The 14105-nt window shown below is 48.4% G+C and overlaps 1 protein-coding gene across 1 annotated transcript in view; it reads left to right on the plus strand.

Annotated features, from left to right (window-relative positions):
* Positions 1-2796: 2796 nt before the first annotated feature.
* Positions 2797-14105, plus strand: part of PARVB (parvin beta) — a 51911-nt gene continuing 40602 nt past the window's right edge. Inside the window, exon 1 of the mRNA XM_014880985.2 lies at positions 2797-3057. Coding sequence (XP_014736471.1) covers positions 2943-3057 — 115 coding nt within the window. The 5' untranslated portion in view covers positions 2797-2942. The remainder of the gene's footprint in view (positions 3058-14105) is intronic.

The following is a 14105-nucleotide window of genomic DNA, read 5'->3' on the forward strand; positions in this document are numbered from 1 at the left end:
TCCAAAGTGGCACAGGTGATGTTACAATAGAGCAAGACTGCAATGATTTGCTGCAATGGTTTAGGAAATGGGTGGGTTTGCCTTGCTTCTGTATCTGAGGAAGAGAGAACCATATATTCAATGTCTCTATTATTTTGTGATACATCTAATGGCAGTAATCTCAGGTAGTCCAAAATTCTGAAAGCAATATAAGGTGCTATGAGGTTAAAATAAAGGAAACAACACCTCTATCAAAAGGAAGGTGATCAATGTTAAAGTGAGTAAACGTGGATTCAGACTTTTAAATGTTCAGCTAAATATTAAAGTAGCAATTCAATGCTGAAAATGAAAACAGATTTTAAACAAGGCTTGGTCTTTTTAGTGTAATTCTCTAAAATGACATGTTTGTGCTCTGGCAGTTTTTTTGATGAATATACACTCATTATTGGAATATTGAATATATTCTTATAGAAATCCGTAGGAATCTCATCCCTAATGAGCGGAAGATAGCAGAGAGAATTTTCTGTCTGCAGAGGGCTGGTATCTCATCCATTATGGAGGGTTTAAGCCATCAGCTGGGCTTGCTCTGAGCTGCAGGCCACTGACCTGGTGCAGCAGCAGCTGTGTGCCTTCAGTGGCCATTAACCAGTTAAATCACTGCACACTAACACTGATCAAAGCAGCAGTAGAAGCTCTTCATTTCCCGTTTAGAAGAGCCCTATTTGTTTGATGAGTATTAAAAAGGCTCCAGGTTTTGTTCTGGTATTTCTGAAGTGTAATTTGACTTTCTGTTGCCATGAGCTCTCTCTTGTCTCAAAGAACCCTGCCTCCTTTTCTTTGCAATAGGCTGAATGCTTTTTCTACTTAGCTACACATTGAAGCATTTTTACAAATAGATAGGACATCAAAATCGGACGTGAATGGATCTGAGTGTCTTTATTTCAATTATTAAGAGACACTTCCTTTTAAGTGGTTACATCTTAAGTGCTGTACTGGAGTCTGTGAAGTTTTGTTTACCATTTGTTTCATGTGTGTAAATTAACCAGTTTGTTTGCTTTCTTGCTCTAGGTTTGTACTCACACATTTTTTGATCGTAATTCCATTTTTAAAAAATCTGGTGTGAGAACTGATCAATTTTTATGGGTTTTTTTCCCCCCAGAGGTTGGATAAAATGCTTTTTCCACATTATCTTAAAGCTAAATGTAATCTAAGACTTTAATATGCATTTTATGAAATGAAAATATCCACTCTGCTAGTCCTGTTGCAGATCTACATTAATGTGTGGGTTTTGTATGAATTCAGGTTATTGATGAATTGAAAATGGGGCTTGCACTTGTAAAAGGTCTCATGTGGATTATGCCAGGAGAATGCAGTTGACGTCCTTGCAAATTATTTAATTCTGCAAAGTGGTATTGATTCCACCCCTGGTAAACTCTCATTTACAGTGTCTGCTACAGGCAACACACTATTGTTGCAGGAAATGAAATTTATTTGTTCTTCTAAAGAAGCAGTTTCAATAAAGTTCACAGAAGTGTGTACTGCCATTTGAAAGAGTCTTTCCAGCCTGGTCATGTGTGCCCTCCACTTCCCTTCTGCTGGCACTTGCCCTTGAGTGACTTTGTGCTCAGTCACACTGGAAAGCTTGGGCTGGGCGATTCTGGTTTTTGTTTGTTGAGTTGGGTTTTTCTTTTAGTTGCCAAAGTGACTAGAAAAGCAGCTGGAGGTGAGGGACAAGAGTGGGTCTGGGTGACAGAGGGGATTAGCTCGGGTTAAATCTCGAGTGAAACTAACTCAGAAAATTATCTCTGCTACATTCTGCTCTGGATGCATCCTGCAGTGTTGCTCTGCGTCAGGTCAAGCCTGCAAATCTGTCCCATTTTAAGCTGGGTGTGCAGCTCCTGAGCCAAGCTGTGTTGGTTTGAATGCTGTCCTTTGTTGGGGCAAGGGCTACTGACAGGGACGCTGCTTGCAGGAGCACAGACAAAGGTTGTGCATGACTTTGGGGACCCAGCAGTCCCGTTAAAATCAGTGGGACAACTTCAGGGGCTTAAACAGGATCAGACCCTAACACTATAAACTCCCCAGGACCTGTTTTTGACGTGTATTCTACAACCCCCTTATCATGTTCTGGCTGCTGTGAAATGAAAAGGAGTAAGAAATTTTCCTTGTGGGATCACAACCAAATGTCTGGTTTGGGGGGTTTCTGCGGGCACACGCCGTGCTGATGGCAGCAGCAGTGCGGGGACACCCGGGAGGTGGTGGCTTGGCAAACACAGAGCCTGCTGCCTCCTTCTCCTCGATCTTCCCACAAAGGAGATGTCAGATCTAACCGGCAACATGCCAGGAGGAGAAGACAGGCTGGTCTGACAGAAGGGGCGCATGGCTGCAGAATTAGGAGGCACACCCGAATGAAGCCAGCAAGGAATTGCGGTGCCCCGACAAATGGCATATGCTGAGCGTTTGCACCCAGTTGTGTCCAACTGTTGCAAAATGTGGAATATATAAAACCATTCTTAAGAAAGGATGTCATTTCAAGTTTGAGCTTTGAGTACTTTCAAGCCTGACCCCACTCTGGTCCGGCTGTGGTGGGACCGGGGGTGTTGTTTTGCCGAGATGCTTTTTAAACCCCCACTTTTCCTGGCACCCGCGTGGGTCCGGCGGAGCGGGAGCCCCGCAGGAGGGGCTCGCCCGCCTGGCCGCAGGTGATGCTCGGGTGGGCTCGGTGCCCGCCCCCGGCCCCCGGGGGTGTCCGAGGCTCGTCCCGCCCCCGCCTCCCGCGGACTTCCCGGCCGTGGCAGGGCGCTGTGGCCGCGGCGGCTCCCAGCCCGCCCCCAGAGCTGTGAGCGCACACCGCGGGCTCGCCCCGCTCGCTCGGGCCACTGACTCCCCGCTCCCGGGTTTGCTTGGGCTCCGCGGGCCCCGCACCGCCGGCCGGGATCGGGCGGGTTCCCCCGGCAGAGCCGATGTCCGCCGCGCCCGTCCGGTCCCCGACGCTGCGGCCGCACAGGATGAAGAAAGAGGAGTCGTTCCTGGGCAAGCTCGGCGGGACCCTCGCCAGGAAGAAGAAAGCCAAGGAGGGTGAGTTCTCCAGCGCGGAGGGAAGGAAGGAACGTGCTCGGGGCCGGCGTGGCTTGCGGCAGCTCCGCCGTCCCGCCCCATCCCGTCCCGTCCCGGCTCTCCGCGGGAGCAGCGCTCCCGAGCCGCGCTTTGTTCGGCGGCCCCGCGGAGGGGCCGTGCCCGCCTTCCACCCCCGAGAGCCACAGCACGGCTGGGGACGGGCGTGGGGGAGCGATGGGGAGCGGCTGGCAGGGATGGGGGAGACTGGAACGACGGGAGATGGATGGAAGCGATGGGGGAGACTGGAACGACGGGAGATGGATGGCAGCGATGGGGGGCGGCTGAGAGCAGTGGGGGGAGGCTGGCAGCGATGGGGGAGACTGAAGTGATGGAGGGCTGGATATCGGCCTGTGTCGCGTGTCCGGGAAGGTAAGCTCAGAACCCGTTTTGTGCTATAAAATAAATTCCTGGTGACCAACGAGGCTGTGGCTGTTGTTTTCTTGTGGTCTGAGAGTTGAGGAAGCCACGAGGGAATGGTTAAGTCCACGTTTCATTCCAGATCCGCTTCATCCGTAGACTTTACTGAGGACTAGAAACCAGGTACATCCATCCCACCCGCCTCGCTCTGAAGGATTCCACACATATCCCGGGCTGTACGAGTGTGTGTGTCCATGTGGGATGTCACTGCTGGTGCCACCTGGCCAGGGAGGCAACAGCCTTCCCTTCGCTGCAGAGAGCCTGGAGAAGCTCCCCAGCCCGAGCCCAATGGAGCAGCACCCTCACTGGGGGGCTCAGCCGCTGTTGCACACCCTGACCTGGGGCATGGGCACATCTGGGAGGTGTCCCCGGAGCCAGCGGCCCTGGCCAGGGGCTGTGTGCAGATAACAGCGTTGTCGCTGTTGTAGAGAGGGAGGTGTCTCATTGCTGGACCTGATAAAGCTGGCCCAGTCCAGAATGCTCCAAGTGTGCCTTCCTCTGAGTGCAGTGCCCTCTGGGGATGGTGAGTGCTGCTCTCTTCAGCTTCCCAGATTCACCAGTACTGCTTTCTGTGGAGATGCTGCCTCTGTGTTATCCTCAGACTCCTGGCATCTGCCAGCAGGAAATCTGTGTGTCCTTGCCCTATGGCATAACACAATTATGGCTTGATGGCTGGTTAAAACTGGCCTTGGTTTTGTCCTAGTATCTGCTGTGTGTAGGCTAGGGATGTAATTCAAGTTTCAGCCTCTTTTCAGCTGCCTGTTGAGCACGTTTTGCCCATGTTGAGTCTATGAATTGCCAGCAACATTCAGAAGACAGCTTTTTAATATTTAAAAACACAACATTAGGCCTTGAAACCTGGTTCAAGGAAATTGTTTCCCTTTCCTTCTGCTGCCTGTTTTGGCGTGGCTTACTGGCGTTTCCTTTATTATCTATTTTTAATCACGTTTCCCTGACGTGGTTCTACTGAGGAGCAGCAGAAGCAGTTGTGCCTTCCTGAGGTGATCTCATTTGCTTCCGAAGGAAGATGTTGGAAAAAAAATTAATCTTTGGCAGTGCTCCAAAAAACTGCTTGTCAAAGGCGGCTTCTAAGCTGAAACAGGTTGGCAGCTTCCCTTCCTAGGCATTTCAATATCACTAGGCTGTGTTCTTGAGGTGACCACTCTCAGCTGGTTTTGCCCTGTGGTTTTACCTTCTTGTGTGGCCATGGAAGGGCCTCTCTTGGTGGCTGTGCCTGGTGCTCAGTGGGGACCCACATCAGAGCCTCCAGCCCCGCTTCTGCTGCTGTGATGGGAAGGAAGCTGCAACACGAGGGGCAGCTTGTGTGAGCTTTCCTTCCAGTCTGGGATGCCACTGCTGGGTGGGACATTCCCTGGTGCTGCAGGCAGCCCAGCCCCTGGTTGTGCAGGGAAATGTTTTTTCCCCATTGTGGAGCAGCTCTCCAGTGGAGGCAACGGGAGGGGACCAAGGGGTGAGAGTGATGAGCTGGGGTTCTGCACTGGAACATGGCTTGTGGTAGGGCCTGGAGCAAATTTCAGGGCTAGAAACTAAATTTTTTTAAATGTGAGTGTGGAGCAGAAGTAAACTGGAAGGTTACTTCATCTGAGTGGCGTTCCTTGAATGAGCTGGTAGGAGCAGATGTGGTCAGCGTTTCCCCATGTGCTCAGCCCTTGGGAATTCCTGGCCTCCCTCCAGCTTTCTGCTGGGTTTGCCTGAGGGGACCAGCAGAGGTCAGAATTATCTTCCCAAAGTAAATCCTGTCCTCTCCATGGCAGATGAGAATGCTGGCTGCTCATTTGCCACGGCCTGAAACCATCCTTGCCTCCTCTGCCTCCATCAGCGCCGAGAGCTCCAGCCCGAGGGCTCTTTGTACCTTCTGCTTGCTTTCACTGCCTTTGTATTGCAGCTGTCGCTGTCCCAGCTGTGCTCATACACTGACCTTCAACAGGGTCTGTGTGAGAGCTAAAATCCACTTTCATCAATCCTTTTCCTTTCTGTGCACTTCTGAGCCACGCAGCTCAAGGCTCCTTGTAATGATACTGAAAAGTTTTCATTTGTGGCTTTCATTTCTTTAATCACAGGTCACAAATAAAAGTGATGTCTGGCTGCTAACCATGAGCATCTAAATTGTTTTTTTTTTTTGGCTAATTACTTCATAACTTGCTGCAATGTATTTTTGGAGAGGGTTTTTAGGCAGCCTTGTCTCGAGAGAAAGAGCAGCTCGTGGGGAAGCCGTTTTTACCCTGGTTTCCTATGGAAGGTGGCTGAGTGATCTCACTGTCTGTTTGGCTCCTCCCTTCCTCTTCCTTCCCAGGAATATTTTTAACCCCTAGTTTGGGTAAAAATGCCCCAGGGAGAAAAGTCTTACTGATTATTAATGCCTGCAGGCTATGTCAAAATGGGTCACCAATGAGTATAGAACACTTTAGTGGAGCTCTGCAGCAGGAAAATCAGCAGACGAGATCAACCCTACCATGCTGGTACTGGAGAGCCCACAGGGAAGGGACCTGGCCAGAGAAAGGACAGGAAAGGCTTTGGGATAGCATGGAGGGAGATGTGTGTTCCTAATATTACAATCAGTCATGATGCACACCCTTAGAAAAGTGGGATGTGCCAGTTCCAGCCCTGTCCCCCATTTAGGCCACGTGGAAATCTGCAAAGTTTGCCTCCAGTCACTGTTCTCTGGCTCTGTTTTGGCATATCTGAGGTTCACATTAGATATTAGGAAGAAATTCTCCCCTGTGAGGGTGGTGAGGCCCTGGCCCAGGTTTCCCAGAGAAGCTGTGGCTGCCCCATCCCTGGCAGTGTCCCAGGCCAGGCTGGATGGGGCTCTGAGCAACCTGGGATAGTGGAAGGTGTCCCTGCCCATGGCAGGGGATGGAATGAGATGAGCTTTAAGGTCCTTGCAACCCAGACCATTCCATGATTCTGTGATTTTGGTTTTTGAAGATGTGCCACTTGTTCAAGAGCTCCAAAATCTGCTTTAAATACCTTAGAAAACTGTTGGGGTGCTGGCAGGGCCCATAGAGGATATGGTTTTTAAGCCAGATGATTCCTTAGCTTCTTTTCAGATTTTGTAAAAGGTACTGTTTCAGGTAGTTCTGTGCTTCAACTTCATCTGCAAATGGAAATTGAAAAATTCTGCCCTTTCCTGTTTGTCAGAGTGATGTTGCTGTACTGAAATAAAGGAGAGGGTTTGCTGCAAGCTTCACTCCCAGCCTCCTTGTGAAGTCTGGTTTTCTTTTCCTCATAACACACTGTATGGAAGACCTGGGCAGCAGGTTTTTGGCTAAATAAGCTTTCTTTTATTGTATCTATGTGTGTGTATAGCCAGTATGGGGGAGTCAGTGAGAGAAATAAAACAGAATCAATTGCTTGGTGCTGCGTCCCAGTGACACGATTGAGGGTGGGCACAGGGGTAAGAAAAGTGCCACTTATTTGTGCCTGATGAAATCAGGAGAGGGGAATGAAAGAGAGCACTGCAGAGGGCAGGATTATTGCAGCAGGAGCTGAATAAGGGGAAAGTTTTGTGCCTATCAAGGGAGGCTGAAGTGCTGTTCTTGGTATCTGTGTCTCGGTGTTACAGTGAGATGTCCTGATGGTGTCTCACGCCCTTCTTAATTTACTTTCCCTACTCACAGGATGTGGCAGTGAATTTTTAGGCAGATGGAGAGACAAACACAAAATGTGTGGAGTCTAATTCTGCTGTCCTGCTTCACACAAGTACATTTGCTGCAGACTGAGAGGACGCTTGGCTGGAGAAGTGTGTCTGTGCATTGTGATGTGCTACTGCTGCTGAAATACCCCCACATAAGATGAATGCTGGATAAGTAGAATTACTTGCTCTTTAAGAAAGGAATTTGCAGTTCCTTTCTGCAGTAGTAGTAGTTATATTGAAGCTACATACTGTTCCAGATATGTGTGTATATATAGAAAGTCTGTGCAAACATACACAGATTCATATTTCAACCTCGATTTATTATCCTTTCTACCACTGATTTAAACAGACCTAGGTTTCCAGTTGGAACCTGTGTAGTCTAATTGTTGTTTCTCCTGTAGGGCTCAGGCTTGACCAGGTCTGGTTGCAGTCTTGGTAGAGCAGTGCTGGTTTGGGTTCTGTGTTCTATTCTGGCAAAAGCTGTATTAGGAATATATTTTGTGTCAATGTCTCAACTGACATGAACTTTATATGCACGAGAATTGTGCTTTTGACAGTATCATAATACCCACATTTTCCTCCTGTAGCTGCACTTAGGCTGGGATGGTTCACCCAGTGCAGCTTTAGGCACAGTCTCCTGGTGAGACAAGAGAGCTTGGAATTACAGCTCCAAGTTTTCTTCCAGACAGGATGCAGCAAGACACACAACTCTGTAGCTCTTCAGTAGTGTTGAAGCAATGCCTTGCCTTCCTTTAAGGAAAACAGACATTTAAAAGTAGTTTTATTTCCAGAGCTGCAATTTTTAAAATAAGATTAATTGTAGGAACACTGCTAAGCTTCATTGTAAAACCTTAGCAGGGTGGTTATCAACACTTCAGTTTTCGAAAAACAGAATTCCAATTCTTTTCTCCCTAAAATTGACCCCTATTTCAGAGCAGTTGTTCAATGATACCTGTTTTAATTTCTTCTAAAGGGTTTATTAATTATGACAGCTGGAGAGAGACTTTTAGAAGGAGGCATCTGGCTGTGTCTGTTCCCAGGACTGTGTGGGTGAACCTGTGAGACTCTGATGTGTTGGAGAGCTGCACATGGACTTGATGGGAATGGAGGGAGCTGCAAAGCCACAACTCATGGAAAGTCTCTCTGAAGGAGGGACTCTGGATCTCACTGGGGAATCTGTGCAGGGACATCAGGCTGTCTTCTGCAAGCATTGCCATGAATATATTAATCCTACTATGTGTTCCTGTTTGTAAGAGCTGTGATATTTAGATCACTTTATTAGCATACATGCGTCCTACTGATTTGCACGTGGCAATGGGGCAATCCAGAAAAGAGAGTATAATTATGCATAACAGTACTAAACGCCTTTTTATGTACTTCAAGGACTGTTACAGGCCAGCGGATCTGAAAACAGACGGAGCTGGTGGAGTTTTCCAGTGCACTGCTCTGAGCTTTGGATTGTACTTTGATGTTAGGAGATTTGGGAGATTAGCTGGCAAGCTTTTTTCATTGCAAAAGCATGTCAGAACAACTTGCTGCTAAGGGATCCAGGCTTATGTGGTCTGAGGCAAACCCAGGGCAGGGCAGAGTCTGCTGGTTGCAGGAATTGGTGTTTGAGCAGCCACAGCTTTGCTCTTCAGCTGGAAGGAACTTCGGTGTGTGTACCTTGTGCACTCAAGTTTCAGGGTCACAGCTGAGGAGATCCAGGTTTGTAGCTGTGAAGTCCAGCAGAGCTGCTACTTTAGAGCTGCCCATGTGGGATTTGGATGCCAAATTGGTGTCTGCTTTCAAATGCAGCCAGTCAAGTGTACAAATCTCTTGGGCATCACTAGAAATCTCAGCCTGCAAGATTCTTCATGTTGTCTCTGTCAGGGTTCCTGGGATATGATGTCTCAAAGGGCAATGTGACCATACAGAGACACTGACATGTATCACAAGGAGAAGGAGTTTTCTGTCTCACCTGTACCATCATCAGGTTGTGATCCTTGTCACTCCTGCACTGCAGGAAGGGCTGTGTGTGCCTTCTCAGTCCTGGAGTCTTGTTCTCTTTTCAGCCTTCCAGCTCCTCTCGTCGTTTCAGGAGACTTGAAGGTCAGCAAGGAAGAAGGAAGGGAAATCGACCACGTTCCATGTTTCCCAAAGGCTCCTCCTTGTGCTGACCTCTGCCCATTAGAGCAATCCTAACTCCAGCACACCTCCAGGTTGTTTGGACTAACAGCATCCAGGAATTTTGTTGGAGAAGCCAACAACTGGAAGGTCATTGAGGTGGCTCCAGAGAATGATCTGACCTGTGCCAGTGTCAGGATGAGGCTGATGGCACGGGCTCTGTTCTGCTCAGCTCTCACAATATCCTCGTGCCTTTCTCTACACAGCCTTGAGTTCTTCTGCAAGGTGACCTTTGTAGTTGCTTATCCCCACCCTCACACACCTCTGCCTGCTCTGTGAGATGTGTTGTGGACGTGCACTGTCACTGATGAAGCTCAGCTTTTCTTTCAGGGCACAGCCCAACTGAGTTGCTGACTCTCCCTGAGCAGGGATGTGCCTCTGTGCCAGGTTTTCCATGGGGTGTGGATGGTGTGTGTGCACTGGCCTTTGCTTTGCCTGGTGGAGGGCTACCAGTGTCCAGAGGAGGCTGCAAAGATGGTGCAGGGTCCTGAGGGGAAGCATTATGAGGAGCAGCTGAGGGCTCTGGGTCTGCTCAGCTGGAGGAGACTGAGAGCAGAGCTCACCAGGGGCTGCAGCTCCTCCTTAGGGACAGCTCTGATCTCTGCTCTGTATGACCAGGGACAGGACCCAGGGAATGGCTGGAGCTGTGTCAGGGCAGGGTTAGGGTGGATATCAGGGAAAGGTTCTTCCCCCAGAGGGTGTGGGGCACTGAACAGGCTCCCCAGGGAATGGTCACAGCCCCAAGGCTGCCAGAGCTCCAGGAGTGTTTGGACAACGCTCCCAGGGATGCACAGGGTGGGATTGCTGGGGTGTCTGTGCAGGGCCAGAGTTAGACTTTGATGCTTTGTGGGTCCCTTCCAGCTCAGGATATTCTGTGGTGGCTGTAGCATCCCTGTCTCTGGCTGGTGTCACAGGCTGCATCAACACTCCTGCCCTGCTGGGAGAGGTGTGCATGGCTGTGAGGAGGATGGAGGTGGAGGAGAATGATGGAGTGTGGTCAGTGGGACAGCATCAAGAGGTTCTGCCAGGCTGCTTTCAGGAGGAGTTCCTGCACCTGGATGCTGGAGCTCTGCTCAGGACTGTGGGCAGGGGCTCTAAGCAGCAGCTGTGTGTGAGCAAACCCTGTTTGCCTTTGGGAGTGGGCACAGCACTGATGGGAAGTGGGAACACAAACCTCTGTGTTGCACAGCTAATAGGCCAGTGGCCAAGTGATCTCTCCACGGTGAAGCTTCTTGTGCTCAAGTGTAGATTTCCTAATTTGTACTCTTCTGGTGACCAAGTAGAAAGCAGCAACCTGAAATTCGTGACTTCTGTTGTGTGTGTCTAGTTTGGCTGGAACAAGATGATGGAAAACACGTGGTGTGAGCCTTTTGTAATTTGAATCCGGTGAAATCTTGCTCTGAAAACCAGATGTGGAGAGAACATGCACACCTGGCAGCACGTACTGGGAGCAGTGGGTCTATATGCTCCAGGCCCTTAAATCTCTGTCACTTCCTCCTGGAGGAACAATGGGGCTCCTAATTATAAATCCTGAACACTGATTTGTTTCCTTGCACTCTCTGCAGACCCCTCTCTTTCTTCAGAGGCCTCAGGCTGAGAGGGGAGGCCATGGGATGAGATTATGGTTTTGGCTTTTCTGCTGGTGAGCAAACTGGGAATTCAGTTCTGCCTCTCAATGCTTGTTTCTCCAGATCAAAAAAGATTTCTTTATAATCCCCAAGACCTGTCTGGCAATCAAATACAGTCTTTTATAAAAACTCTTTTTAATGTATGCTGCATGTTGGTTATAAAACAAGCAAACTCTTCTGGCTCCTGGAATCCCATTTCTTTCTTTAGGACTTTCATTGTGTGGTTGAATCATAATGAAATCCACCGAAAAAATAAATAGTGTATTTTCCATTATAGCTGCCATATGGCCTTACTGCTAATTTTTAATTAGCTGTGGGATGGTTGCATACACAGTTTATTTGGAGTAAGGAAGGAGACTGAGAGTTGGATGAGGAGATGGCTGTGTAGAGGCATGGTGTCCTGTCTTTTTTAGTGTCTTTAAATAGAAGAATGTGTAATCCTAAGTGTTGTTCCACTAGGTCTGTTTGGCAGATGCATGCATTTGTGCCATTAAACAGATGCAGACACTTCTGTCATTTTAAAATAGAATAGTGTTGTTTACTGTCTGGCTTGCCTAGTCCAGCAGATGGATCTGGAGGCTTTGCAAAATTGACAAGATTTTCTTTAAAAATGATAGGAAAAAGTAACCACTTGCACTTTCCACTTAACATTCTCCCACAGGAGCAGGGTTTTCAAACTGTGCCTTGGGATTACTGTTTGCCTCCTTCCCCTTGTATGGCTCCCAGTATTGTTACAGTGAATTGCTTCCACTGGAAATTTAGGCATGGTAACACTACAGAATTTGGTCTGACAGGAATCATGCTGCTCTACTTGGGATTCTGGAGTTAAGTTGCAAGAGAAGATCATCGAGTTCAATTGTTCCCCCAGCACTGCCAAGTCCATCCCTAAATCATGTCCCCAAGTGCCACATATACAAGTCTTGTAGGTACCTCCAACAATGATGACTCCAACACTGCCCTGGAGAGCCTGTTCCAGTGCTTGACAGTCCTTTTAGTGATGACATTTTTCCTCATATCCAACCTGAACCTCCTCTGGCACAACCTGAGGCCGTTTCCTCTTTGTTTCATCATTTGTTCCCTGGGAGCAGAGCCCGACCCCCCCCAGCTGTCCCCTCCTGTCAGGGAGTTGTGCAGAGCCAGAAGGTTCCCCCTGAGCCTCCTTTTCTCCAGGCTGAGCCCCTTTCCCAGCTCCCTCAGCTCCTCCTGCTGCTCCAGCCCCTTCCCCAGCTCTGTTCCCTTCCCTGGACACACTCAAATGTCTTTTCTGCCATGAGGTGCCCAGAACTGATTCCAGGATTTGATCTGCTCACTGTCCCTGTCTTCCAGCTCAGGGGCTGGGTACAAGGGGAGCAGCCAGTCTGACTGAAGCAGAGAAGGCTTTAAGTACCTCTGCCTTTTCCTCAGCCTTTTTCATGATGTGTCTTCATTGCATCCCATAAAAGGTGGAGATTTTCCTTAGCACTCCTTTTGCCACTGATGCATTTGTAGAAACATTTTTATTGTCCTTTATAGCAGTAACCAGATTAAGTTCTATTTGGGCTTTGACCCCCTTAATTTTCTCCCTGCATAGCCTCATGCCATCCTTGTAGCTCACCTGAGTTGCCTGCCCTCCTTCCAAGGTGATAAACTTTTCCTGAATGATGTCCAGCCTTCCTGGACCCTTTGCCCTTCAGAGCTGCCTCCCAAGAGACTCCATCCCTCTTTGGGACAGATGTGTCCTATCTGTCACCACCAGGCTTTGTGTCATGCCAACTGATCCATGATCAAAACAATCCAGAATTCAAGACCCTCACCAGACTTGGAGCCAGGTATTGATCTGCTTCCCTCATCGTTCTCTGCAGCTGGAAGAATGGGTAATTGAATTAGGTAATTAAATAAGCTCGTGTAATGGAGCCTTGTCATTGCTAAACTGAATTTTAATTGTGTCCAGGATGTCATGCTGCAAAATGGCCCTGCAGTGCCAGGAACAAACCAGATGTGCTGCCTGTAAAGCAGATCTGATGCTGTCTACCACACAGACTGTGGCTAGGTTTTATTTTTGCATGTGGAAGGGCAGAAGCAGTCATGCCTGACCTAACCTAATGCAGCAACAGTACAGCTTTAACCTGAATTTTTTAGGTCCTTCCAAGGAAAGCTTCTCTGTTTATGTTCTCTTAGTTTCTGAGTTTCACTCTGTTTCTGAGTTTGAGGGTCCCTTGTCAAGGAAAGAGAGAGGTGATAGTGGGAAGATGAGAGGGACTGCCCTTAGTATGTTCGAGGGAGAACATTATATATTTGTTTCCATGTTTCCATCTGGTAAAAGAAATTGTTTCTTTTAGTGAGGGACTCTTCTTCCTGTGAATGGTATTAGATGTAGGTACCATACTACCCAGAATCTTGGTGGAAGGCATCCTCAGTGGAGTCCTTCATTTGCTGTTGATCCAGTGGTTGGCCAGAGGTTGCTCCAAGACTGCAAGGCACAATTTGAAACTGTCTGGGCTGGGGAACTTCACTCTTGTGCTGAAGGCACAGGAGATGGCCACTCTTGTTTCAGGGGGGTTTAGCATGTTGCAGCATAGCTGGGCAGAGGATTCTGTTTGGGGAAGGTGAAAGATTCCATACCCATTGCAATCATGGACAGAGTAAGAGCAGATGCAAGAAGAGGAGGGAAAAGATCCTCCTGGCCACACCTGTGCTGTGTGAGCTCTTTGTCTCATGTCTTGGGATGTGTCTTGTTCCCTTTTTGACACTGGCCTGGAACTTGAAAGTCTTTAAGATGTCCAGCACCCCTAGCACCTTTTCCAGCTCACAGAGCCTGGTGTTACAAGTGCCAAGGCTTTGAAAGGGACCACAGAAATCTAGAACTGCAAATCCTGAAAAACTTTGGTGTGCTGACTAAGTAAATGTATAAAAACAGCGGCAGATCTTTTTGATGCTTTTTGAAATGTGATGTTTTCTTGTGCTTAGGAATTTTTTGATTTGATTCTTCGGCTGGCTCTTGTTTCGTGATTGCATTTTGATATCCTTTGAGGGCTGTGCTTGGGAGACTGGACTGGGAAGTCAATTGAAGGGCTCCACTCTTTCTACACAGTCTTCAGCAGCTCCAGTAGGAAATGCTGGGGCTATTTCTTACTTCAATCCGGCAGAGTTAAAGATCTAAA

Source organism: Sturnus vulgaris, chromosome 5 (genome assembly GCF_052056855.1).
Source record: "Sturnus vulgaris isolate bStuVul1 chromosome 5, bStuVul1.hap1, whole genome shotgun sequence".
NCBI classification, from domain to species: Eukaryota; Metazoa; Chordata; class Aves; order Passeriformes; family Sturnidae; genus Sturnus; species Sturnus vulgaris.